The sequence below is a fragment of the Lycorma delicatula genome, chromosome 1, assembly GCF_047948215.1.
Source record: "Lycorma delicatula isolate Av1 chromosome 1, ASM4794821v1, whole genome shotgun sequence".
In the NCBI taxonomy this organism is placed as follows: domain Eukaryota; kingdom Metazoa; phylum Arthropoda; class Insecta; order Hemiptera; family Fulgoridae; genus Lycorma; species Lycorma delicatula.
Window position 1 is genome coordinate 199525836 of NC_134455.1, and position 12930 is coordinate 199538765.

Sequence of the window (12930 nt, forward strand, 5' to 3'; positions counted from 1 at the left end):
GATATTTCTTTGTGATATGTAAAGAGTTACAATGAATTCTTGATAATATACCACTGGATATTTGGGGCAGCCATTTAAATAGGGAAGTTTTGTAAAAACAAACATATTGGTATAATTCATATAAAATTATGCCAGTTTAATGGCCCAAATGCCATTTATAAGGCACACTAGTTTGTTTGTTTCTTTATTTTACTCATAAATTCAATTAGTTATGTATGTTGTTTAACCATTGTTTAAGCGGCTGTAGGAAGGAAGATAACTTCTTTTTTACTAGTAGGAGAAAGTTTTTATACGTACTGCTGTACACACAATACGTAATTCTTTCAAGCTGTGACAGTGATGACAAAATAATTAAAAAAATTACTCAAAAACTGGATGAAGTTGAAGATAATAAAGATGAACATAAATTTAAACGCATAACTATACAAGATGCAAAAAAATTCATCTATGAACTTCAGCAGTTTTTGATGCAAGAAGGTCTATGCCAGATTTGTAGAACGCCAGGTAATGAAACGGACAGAGCACAGAAAAGTACGAGGGTTATTTTTTTTTCAAGGTCCAATCGGTCACAAAATTAAAACCACAGTGAAAATAAAAAATTTTTTATTTGTAACAAGTACTTACATAGTTACGCTATTTGTCTACATAGTCGCCACTCTGATTTAGACATTTGTCGTAGCGTGGTACCAACTTTCCAATACCCTCGTCATAGAACGGAGCCGCCTGTGTTTTCAGCCATGTTTCTACTATGCTGGTCTGCAGCTCGATGTCTGTGCCAAAATGTTGTCCTCCTAGCCAGCATGTGAGCAAAGAGGTGAAAATCGGATGGAGCCAAGTCCGGGCTGTATGATGGGTGATCAAACACTTCCCAATGAAAATGCTGCAGGAGCTTCTTTGTTACAGCTGCAGTATGCGGCAGTGCATTCTCATGGAGAAAGACAATGCCTGATGACAACATTCCTCTCCGCTTATTCTGAATTGCCCTTCGTAGACGTTGAAGAATCACGCAGTATGAGGCTGCAGTGATGGTTGTGCCACGTTCCATGAATTCCAGCAAGAGAATTCCATTCCGGTCCCAGAACATAGTAGCCATACATTTTCTGTAGGAGAAGGTTTGCTTGAATTTCTTTGGTTTACTGGGAGAATGAGAATGCATCCACTATTTGGATTGTTCTTTTGTTTCTTCAGTTTCGAAATGGACCCATGTCTCATCCCCTGTGACAATTTTGTTCAAAAAATCTTCTCCTTCATTGTGGTAGCGCTGGAGAAATGTTAGGGAGACGTCCATTTTCATAGTTTTGTGATGGTCGGACAGCATCTTGGGAACCCATCTTGAACACAGTTTGCGGTACTGGAGTCTCTCCAGTAAAATGGTGTAGAGAGCTGACCTTGAAATTTCAGGAAACGAATCACTCAATACAGAAATTGTGCACCGACGACTTTCTCGAATTGCCTCATCCACTTGCTCAACGAGATCATCGGTTGACACTCGCTTTCTTCCCTGTCCGCCTGCATCATGAACATCTGTATGTCCTGCACCATTGTCGCACTTTGCTGTCACTCATTGAAGTTTCACCGTACACATTACTTATTCGTCGATGAATTTCAGCTGCATTACACCCCTCAGCCTGAAGAAATTGAATTACCGCACGCACTTCACACTTGACGGGAGATGCTATTGTTATAGACATGTTTACATGCTAGCTGCGTGTTCAGAACTAAACATAGTGACGTGGCGTGATAGCGTGATTGAGGGCCATACTAGAGATGCTGCGAACACATATGCGCAAAGGTTCATCCGATTTTTGCACGGGTTTTTATTTCGTGACCGATCGGACCTTGAAAAAAAATAACTGTTATGGAAGAATTTTTTTCATTAGGTTTAACAGAAAAAAAAGAAGACAATAATGTACATAGTTTTGTATTTTACTGGCTGTAAAAGGCAGTCATTATTTTGACTTGAACCTCTGTTTTGTTTATCAAGCTTTTTTTTTATTATTGATGTAAGACTGCAAAAATGGTTTAATAATGTTGTTTAATGTAACTTTAATATTGTATTAAAAATAAAATTCTGAATATTAAGACTCTAACTTGTGTTTATTAATTATTATATGCTGAACTATGTTTGTTTATATCTCCTCATTTTTCTTTAATATCGCTTAATAGAGCCAACCGTTTAGTAGGGCCACATGGTACCAGTACTAAAGTAGACCAATTATCCAAAATCTGCTGTATATTGGTAGAAATAATAATTTAACACTAAAATTTACTGATTGAGAAATTCCTAATCAAATATTACTATTTTACACAATAAACACACAAATTCTTTCTAACATGTATGCAAAAGACAGCATTTGGTGTGAATTTCTTTTTTTATTTTTCCTTTTATTTATTCCTTTTTTAATTTTCTACACGTAAATATATATTTCTTTCTTTTTCCTGCACTTTTCATACTTGCTGCACTGCAGACATGGTAATTCTTTTTTTTTATCTTGTGGAATTTTTTCAAAGAATTTATCTGCAACTGCAACATCGCCACCATCTTGCTCTCTAGCTTCTTGATTGGCAAAAGAGACATACATTCTTTCTATTATATATATCTGTCTACTTTCTCTGGGATCCTCTCTTTGGATAATTCCTCGACTAATGAGACAATAAAGTCCAATCTGGAAAGAGGTTTTGTAGAATTACACTTACATAGAATATATGAATTCAGCACCACATGACCAAATATGTTTAAACGTGTTAATTTTTCCAAAACTTGAAGTTTTACAGTCATCTTAGTACTGACATAACATTTGATCATTTACATCTACTCACCTCATTAAAGCATTATATTTCCTTATTATTTTAGGTTAATTTGTAACAGAAACACGGTTTCCCTTTGCTTACTTTTACATTCATTTGCTGAAAAGGTATCTTGTCAATAACAGTAGTTGTTTCTTTTAGGTTTTATTTCTCTGAATCCCAATATTATTGTGACCTTTTTTCGTTTATACTTTGTTGTCCCAACTGGAAATTTTTGTTTCATATGTGGTGGAATACCTTTATGATTTATACACAATGTAAAGTTATATAAGTGGACTTTTATAAGAGTACAAATACTCAGCCAATTTGATGGAGTTAAAAAAAATATCTACGAAGAGACGATATGCTTTATTTAAAAGATTTGATAATTGCAATAATTTGACAACTGTAAATGCCAAATTTTTCTTGAATTTCTTGTTTTTCAGAGCTCTTGACACCTTTATACACAAAAAATTTAAACAATAATGAGATACAGTTCACATATCATCCAAAGTTTTATACCAAACCTGTGGTATTTCTTTGGCATGTACTGGAACAACTGAATGTGTGTTTTAGAGTTAACCATACTCTCATCAATAGTAACATACTTGTCTGGAGTAAAGTAATGTTTGAATATATGATTCATATTGTCTATGAGAGGCTGGAACCATGCACATGGATAATAGTAACTAATAATTCGGCTAATTCAAAAAACAGAAAATTATGATAGTATGCAGTATCCTCATCTGCTAAAATCTCCTAGACATTACTATCATTTTTATCACTGGAGTTAATGATTTGACAGATAGAAGATTGCCATGGTTGGCGCCTAGGCTTAGTTGGCAGTAAATCCATATTTGCTGAACTAGATTTACTGACTGTAACACTAGAGTATCACTTTCTTTAGCATAATTCGAATCCCTGTAAATATTTTGTGTTGTATCTGACCTGCTGACGGTGCACTGACATCAATAAGAGGGTTAGAAACATGTATGTAGGATCAGAAACAGTACTGTCAACATTAAAAGGGTCAGAACACTCTGAATCAATTTCAATGTCAGAAATGAAACTATCACTCAATAGCCATTTAAAACTTCTTAGTCATTAAAAACGCACAGACAACAATGCTCACTTCATTGAAGAACAACTGCACTATTAATCAAAGACACTGACAACACAAACAATAATTTAATCTCAATGCAGCTGACAAACAAGAACAACAACAGTACATTTGCACTGTTAGCAAAAATTAAAAGTCTTATTTTCAGAATGTTGGCACTGTAAGAGTTAAATTACTTACTGAAGCCTTAGTTCTGAGCACACAAATAGCTAGGTTTGAAATGTACAAGATGCATTAAAAATAATTTATCATATAAATATAAACTAACATACTAATATAACTAACCTACACAGGACATTAGATCAGATCCAGGAAGTAGACCACCAGTGCAATGGCAACGATAACCACCAGGTGTATTAGTGCAGTTTCCTCCATTACATATCCTAGGATTCTGCAGACATTCATCTAAATCAAGGCACGTTCGTCCATCAGGCTGAAGTGTGTAACCTGGACTGCATATAACAAACAACATTCCTGCATTGTATCAGTTGCCGTACTGATCATTTAACCGTTACATTCTTATATTAATAATATAAATATCTATCAGAATAAAATTACTTCTATTTTAAAATTAAACTATTTAAACAATAACAACCGCAAGTTGATGCTCAATAATAGTTATTATACTATATATACTTATTAAACAACGAATAATCATAAGAATTGAATTATTTTTATAAATGGGATATGTATTACATATAAATGAAATCAGGCTGGTAAGAGTTTTACAACAAATTTTTCTATTTTTTGCTATTATATGGAACACAAACACTGTTCATTATCTATTATTGTATATCTATTGTCTATTACATATATTCAACATGTATTTTTTTTAAACAAAATCCTAAATTAATAACAGATTTCAATAATAGAAATGTAGTGTCTTACCTTTTTTGATATCAGTATCATTTTTTTAAAATGATATAAAATTATATTTATATTACAGAAATTTTTGTTTTTTGAGTGGAAGAAATGATATCTGTGAGACCTCTTACCATACGGTTCACAATTTCATTGTAATTTTTTTGGATATCACTGCGTTTCATTAGATTATTCTTTTTTTTTATGAATTACTGATTGTTATCTTATGGATTTACTATAAAATTTATTGCCTTTCTAGAACAAACAAATATACAGTTTTTTGAATTTCTTGGCCAATTTTTTTTGTTGATAGGCACATCACTCACTTCATACTATATTGTTCCTTTTTTAATAAAACTGGTATAATGACATCATGAATCAAAGATCCATGATGTAATATTGCACTTATTACTTTGTAAGTGTAACTCTCAATTTTTATCATATCTGTGGACACACTTTTTACATTATTATTAAATGAACCTTTTTTTTATTTCTCCATCAATCAGTTCAAATAGTTCTAATTATAGAATAAAAATTTTACCAAGTGAATTTATTTCTGTTTTATGTAACAAATCTTTATTGTCACATTTGCAACAGTTTCCAATTGTTAGTGTTTTTTGTGTTTTATTAGCAGCTATAATCTCTTGTAAACTAATACTTTTATTTTTTTTAATGAAGTGATGGAAATTAAAAAAAAATTGTTTCATATTCTGTACTTTCATTTATATTAGAACATTTACTATTAAAACAAGCTGTAATATATTTTCTGTTAAATTTTATTATTTCAAGTACATTAAGTTTTTGTATGCTACCTAGTACTACCAAGTAGTGCTACCTAGCGACGCGATATGTAAAGTCATCTTTTTGAGGAAAAAGTGACATATTCAAGTCCCATGGTTCATCAAATGGAAGAAAGAAATGTTGTCTAACAAAATTTGAGGTATTTTTTGAAAGTATTACAAATCTAACTAAACTAGAATATAATGTTTACATGCTTATTTTTTCCACCATTTTCATTTCACTTTTAGATTAGGTTATGTTTAGAACTGTAAACATAGTTTGCTGACTTTGCCGTGCCGTCCAGTTCTGCGGACTCTTACCAGCGAAGTTCATACGAACTTCATGATGATAATCATCATCATGTGGTATTCTGCTGAGTGCCAAGTTTCCCACATCACCATGATAATTATATACAATGCAATATCAGTGGTTAACATAACAGAAGACTAAACAGAAAAAGCAAACCCACTGGGTTGATCTAGTGGTGAACGCATCTTCCCAAATCAGCTGATTTGGAAGTTGAGAGTTCCAGCATTCAAGTCCTAGTAAAGTCAGTTATTTTTACACATATTTGAATACTAGAGATTGTGGATACTGGTGTTCTTTGGTGGTTGGGTTTCAATTAACCACACATCTCAGGAATGATCGAACTGAGACTGTACAAGACTACACTTCATTTATACTCATACATATTATCCTCATTCATCCTCTGAAGTATTATCTGAAAGGTAATTACCAGAGGCTAAACAGGAAAAAGAAAGAAACAGAAAAATAAAAAAATATGTAATGTGAATAGTGTGGCGATGGGTCTGAGTGTTTATCAAGCATTTTCATATTCTCCTACTCCTTAAGGAGAACTCTTCTTTCATTATTTAGCATCACAATTCCTTTCAGTACCACCATATCAATCAGGATTTATTTCTTGAGTGCCTTCCTAATTAAACAAACCTTAAAAAATGCATAGCTGATTTAGACATAAAAAGAATGAGGTGGTGAAATATTAATCAATTTTGTTTAATATAAAATATTAGTGCTAATTTTAATACTAAAATATTAGTGCTTGCTCAGTTTGTTATAGGTATCATAAATGTTTCCAGGGAAATACAAAATGAAGAGTTGCTCCAAAAATTGTATTTATTATCTCATCCAGATCTAGAGTTTTTATTCCTCTCATTTTCACTCTTCTTTCCACCACTTTTATTTTCATTTAGGATTTTTAAAAAATCTTACCTGTACCATCTTTTTCTGGCCATTCATGATTTTAATCATGTGCAGTGTTTCTTCAGATTCAACTGGTGAATGAGATTAAAAAAAAAAATAAATTATGAAATAAATAAAGTATTCTGATATATTTCTTTTATTGTTAATCGTTCTGCAAAACAATTATCTGTTTCGATCTATATCTTCTTTCAGTTTTTAAAACATCTTCCATACTTTGTTTCACCCCTGTATAATTTAATCATACCTTTTTTCTTTATAATAAACTCTAGTTTATTTTATTCTTGTTTATTCTTTCAACGGGTTCTTCCAGCTCTGTTTTTATCTACAACTTGGAATTATAGCATTTTTCATTCCATCTACTTGTTCCTTTTTTCTTCTGTGTCACTAATGTTCTACTTCAGATCCTCAATCTACATTTATAAAGTTTTCAATTTTTTATAAACTTTCAGAACTTCACCTTTTGGTACTTTGCATGCAATTTTAATTTTAAATTCCTCATCCTTCTGTTTCTCCTTAAATAATTCACTTTTTTTTTGTTTTCTTTACTAGTTAATTGATCACCTATTAACTAGTACTTAACTAGTACTTGAATATACTTAACTAGTACTAGTGTAATTATGGATACAATATGTACATATTGTATCCATAATTACACTAAATTAGATGTACAATTACTATTAATATACTATGCCACTCATTTATATTAACACTGTGTATAACTTGACATTTGTTACTTTTCTAATGTACTACATGTCCCATTATATAATCTTTACATTCACCATGCTGCAGGTTTTCAGAAGCAATTAAATAAATCAGGCGAATTTGGTGGTTTGAATACATATTGCTCCACAGTTTTCATTCAAAGATTTGAAAAATTCATTGTACTAATCCATGTATAATCATATCACTAATAATGTATATAAAAATTTACAGTAAACAGGTGATGTTTTTTACCAAAACAGGTTAATCAAAAAATATAATAATTTTTTTTATACTTTATAAAAGAACAATTTCCCTGATTAATTTTTTTAAATCCCATAAACACTTAAAAATACATTCACAATGAATGATATCATGCATATAATGAATTTCTGATGTGATTGAAATTAAATTATGATGAAATCAAGACAATATGCCAGTTCTTTTTCTGAATAGATGCTATAACAAACTGAATTCAAGTTAGTTATTTTGAAAAAGTATATTGTAGAATTTTTGCTTAGACAGTGTGCAAATTCAGAATTACATTACACTAGTGGTATCATTATTTTTTTAAAAATAGAAATATATATATAGGTATTCAAGCTAATTTTATTTATTGTGAAATTGATCACAATATATTCACTTAAAAAAATATTTTATTATTAATCTTGGCAAGAAAACTTTAATTGAAGCTGTAGATATTTTATCTACAGATGAGATCGTAGTTCTAACGAAGAAGCATATCGACACCCTTCACTATCTGCGGGTTGAGGTAGAGGTTGTCGAGACCAAGCTGGCCATAAAGTACCTCGGTATGATGATTGACCAGAAACTCAGCATTGCTGAGCAGCTTCGTAGAGCCACCGACAAAACTGCGAGAGCTGTAACTGCTTTCAGCCAGCTCGTGGTGAATGTCAGCGGACCGAAGGCCAGCAGACAGCGATTGCTGATGTCCGCGGTACATTCCATCCTGTTATACAGGTCGGAAGTATGGGCCCAGGCATTAAGAGTTGCAAGAAACTGGAAGCGGCTCGTGCAGATGCAACGCACCGCAGCCTTGCGAGTCACTTCCGTGTACTGAACAGTCTCAGAGCCTGCAATACTTGTGGTCCCTGGCATCATACTCATTGCTATTTTGGCAAGGGAGTGCCAGGTGACCTACAGGAGGCGATGGGCAAGCGAAGACCAGGTAACCATTGCCAACAAGAAGCGCACTCGCACGTTCCTCTCATGGCAAGAGACCTAGGACCACGAGACCAGAGGACGATGGACCACAAGTCTTATTCCTCTGGTCAGACCGTGGACGGAGCGACGGCATGGAGAGGTGGAGTACTACATGACCCAATTTTTAACGGTTCACGGGTACTTCTGCGCTTACCTCCATGTCATAGGGAAAGCGCCATCTCCAGACTGCCTGTATTGCCCCAGTGTATGGGAGGACGCTGATCAAACCTTTTTCAAATGTGCTCGGTTGGCGGCAGATCGAGGGACACTAGAGGCGGATCTCAGAGCACTGAATCCCCACAACGTGATTGCAATGATGCTCCGTGACCTAAGCAGCTGGGAAAGTGTAGCCCGATTCATCGGCAACATTCTCAGGGCCAAAAAGGTTGACCTGGATAGTCCTGAAAATTAGATAGCACCTAATCAGGCTAGTATAGGAGGACTCGACTGGAAGTAATGTGTTAAACGATTCCAGGTCGAGTCCTGGTAGAAGGGAGGGTGGTTTTGGTCTGTAGTCTGCTGATAGTGATTGGATCATACCATCAGCAGAAGCCTGACCCTCCGTGCGTAAATGTATTTCCACCTCCCTCCGCAAAAAAAAAAAAAATTATTATTATTATTTACACTTACTTGAAATATATCCGGTTCCTTTCCAAGTTTACCATCTTCTCTCTCTTCATTAGAGCAGTTGGTCACTTTCACTACCATTGTCTAGATGTATGATAAATTTATCTATTATTTTGTTAATTAGCAGTTCCATCTTCTTATACTCAGTTTCAGCTTTTTTTACACGTTTGCAATATGGTTTCCAATCATCCTTATTCATTTTATTTTTTCCCGAGCTAATTTTTTAATATCTGACATTAAAAATGTTAAATGTCATGTTATCACTACCAATATATCTTTTCAGAGCCAACCATACCATCTCAATTGGATTTAAATTGGAATGGTTAAGATGAAAGTCACAGAATCTGATGCCTGTGTTTTAACTGTTCATCAAAATGGTACTTTATTTTCGAATTTCTAAGTGATTTTATTGTCATATAACTGTGGTTGTAACACTGTTTTATTAAACAGAATATATTTTTTTCTAACCAATTAGTAATCATGCCACTTTTTCTATCATTTGAATAAGGAGTCTTCTCTAGAGGTGAATTGTGGAATCGCACATTATTGATAACAACTAGGGGGAAGACCAGGAATTAATTTTTCACATGCCCAGTTCATGATATCATAATTGTTGATACTGTCGAAATTGCATTCAATACAAGGAATCCCATTTTTCCTCCAGTGTGGATTATGATTAACCATTCAACTTTATTAATCAACATTTCTACTCTTGCACCACTGTCATCCGACCATGATTTTTGTCTTATTAAAATATACAATCTGTCCAAATAAAATATTGAAGAATTTTCTTTCTGCAATCAGTAATTTTTCTTAAATGTTCTACCTTCTTCCACCAAATGTCTTCTTTCTCAATCAAAAATTTCCTGTTATTATCAGTTCTTTATTTCTTTTTCCTGTTTAGCCTACGGTAACTACCGTTTTTAGATAATACTTCAGAGGATGAGTGAGGATGATATGAATGAGTGTAAATGAAGTGTGGTCTTGTACATTCTCAGTTCGACCAATCCTGAGATGTGTGGTTATTATTATCAGTTCTACATTACTCAAACCCTACTCTTTCAGGAGAGCTGCTAGAGTAGTTCTAGAATCTTTAAAAGTCTTCACATAACTCTTTTAAAGTTCTTCACATAATTTATTTAATGTAGACATTTCATTATGTTTTGCATGAAACTTGTTAACTGTTCTTCTTTCAATACCTTGATCAAAACAGTTAGTGGTCTAATCCAATAAATGGTTTTCAACGTTATTTATACTTTTTTTGGTGTGCTGAATTAGCACAACTGTGATTTAAATTTAAGATCCTGCTTTTGTTTTTGGAGTTTTTGATCTACTGATCTTGAAATCCCACAAGCTGCAGTGGTTCTTTCTTCACATTATTGAATGCATATTAAATGTTTGGCATCTAATTTTCTTGACTTTATAGTTTCTTTATAAAATTGTATATATTAACTATTTAACGAGGTTGACTACAGAGCTTTTTAGATTTAAATTTTGTCATTGCAAAAAAAAAATTCACTAACAAAAAATTCAAATCACATGAATTTATGATACACACAAAACATTAACTAACACACCACATATTATGGAAGGAAACAACTACACCATTTGTACCAGGACACGCCAATAATTGAAATAAATCAGTTTATTGAAAATGAAAAGTAAACAATAGTATTGAATATTGGTCAATAATCCGATACAAAAATTACTTAGCTATTCTATGAATACACATAAATAAGCTATTAATAAATTATTATAATATGTAAGGTATAATAGGCCTATTATATAATGATGATGTTTATTACTATAAACATCATCAACAACACTAATACCTATTACAAGTGCATATAAATGTAAGTCAAATGAAATATTTTTTATAATCTTTATTTGTATAAAGTGGTCATTCATTCTATGACTCACTTGGTGGAGGGCGTGTAATAATACAAGAGGTTATTTCTAAAGTAAAAACCGTTTCATTGTAAAAAAATTTATTCTGAAAACTTCACGAATACTTTAACTATATGCTTTATACTAATTCTCTATAAAATCGCCACATGAATTAAGACATTTATTGTAATGATACACCAGCTTCAATATACCCTCATCGTACTCTTCCGCCAACAGTCCATTTAGCCACTGATTAACAGCATTTTTAAGTTCGTCTCCTGCGAATCGCTTACCACTCAAAAATTCTTTCAAGTTCCCAAACAAATGGTAATCAGAAGGACCTAAGTATGCACTATATAGTCGGTGATCATAAATTTCCCATCCAAATGTTCTCAGTAAATCACATTTTGGACCCGCAACATATGGACATGCATTATCGTGCAGCAGGATGACGCCATCAATCAGCCACCCACATCGCCGATTTTGAATGGCGTGCCATAACTTACATAGAGTTTCGCAGTGGGCTTCTGCATTTATAGTCAATCCACGTGGCATGAAATCAATCAGCAGTATGCCAAACCAATCCCAAAAGAGTGTGGCCATCAGTTTACGTCCAAATGGCTGTAACGTGACCTTTCTTGGTCTGGTTGGTGATTGAGGATGACATCATTTGTTTGACAGCCAATTTCTTTCTGGCATGTAGTATGAAATCCATGTTCCATTGCTGTTAACAATTGAATTAAGGAACTCATCACCTTTTTCTGTGTAGCGCATTAGAAATTCCAAAGCAGATCCCATTCGGATTTTTTTGTGATGTTTAGTTAAGATGTGCTGCACCCAACATGCACAAACTTTCTGAAGCCGAAACGGTCATGAAAAATTTGACAGATAACAGCTCTTGAAACATCAGGAAAAAGAGGGGCCAGGTCGGAAATCATTGAACGATGATCTTTCCTGATTTCATCATCGATGCATTTCAACAAGTCCTTAGTGATTATCGAGGGCCTCCCCAAACGTTCTTCACCATGCATATTAATTCTGTTATTTCTTCACCTTTCACACTATTTTTGAACATTTGTTTTATTCATTATATTATCACCATACACAGCAACCAACTACCTATGAATTTCAGCCGGCTTAAAATTTGATGGTTTAAAAAACGTATGACTCTGTGTATTTCACAGTTGGTAGCAACATCGATTTTCCTATTCATTTTATAACATAATAACTCACACGTAATCAAAGATACTACAACACAACAACTTATACACAACAATACAGGTTCCCCAACTTTAAGGAAAGAAATTTCCCAGTGGTCTTTACTTTAGGGATATCCCTCATACATCTGCAAATATAAACTATTAATTTTTGTTCTGTATACAGTACGAAATATTTATAAGTATGCTAAATGTTTTTAAAGAAATTATTGTCTGAAATTAAACAAAATATTAAGAATTTTAATTATGGAAAGAATTTTTGCCATTTAAGAAAATAGTTTAAACATACTGTATTACAGAATACTCAGTTTTTGAATAAGCCTAATGTTACAAGAAAAGAGTAACATTAATGCCCTGCACAGAAACATTTTCCTTGTGCAAGCAAGGTTTTATTTTCATACGCACTGTACATTTAGTAGTTTGAGTATTTGATATCAGTTTCTATACCAACATGATCAATGTATTTGTATATATGGCCTGTTTCTTTGAAGTGATTTGCTAATTAAA

General features: G+C 33.1%; 1 protein-coding gene across 1 annotated transcript in view; it reads right to left on the reverse strand.

The window, feature by feature from the left end:
- LOC142327385 (fibrillin-1-like) overlaps positions 1–12930 on the reverse strand; it is a 339860-nt gene that overhangs the window by 139621 nt on the left and 187309 nt on the right. Inside the window, exon 26 of the mRNA XM_075370397.1 lies at positions 4193–4359. Coding sequence (XP_075226512.1) covers positions 4193–4359 — 167 coding nt within the window. The remainder of the gene's footprint in view (positions 1–4192; positions 4360–12930) is intronic.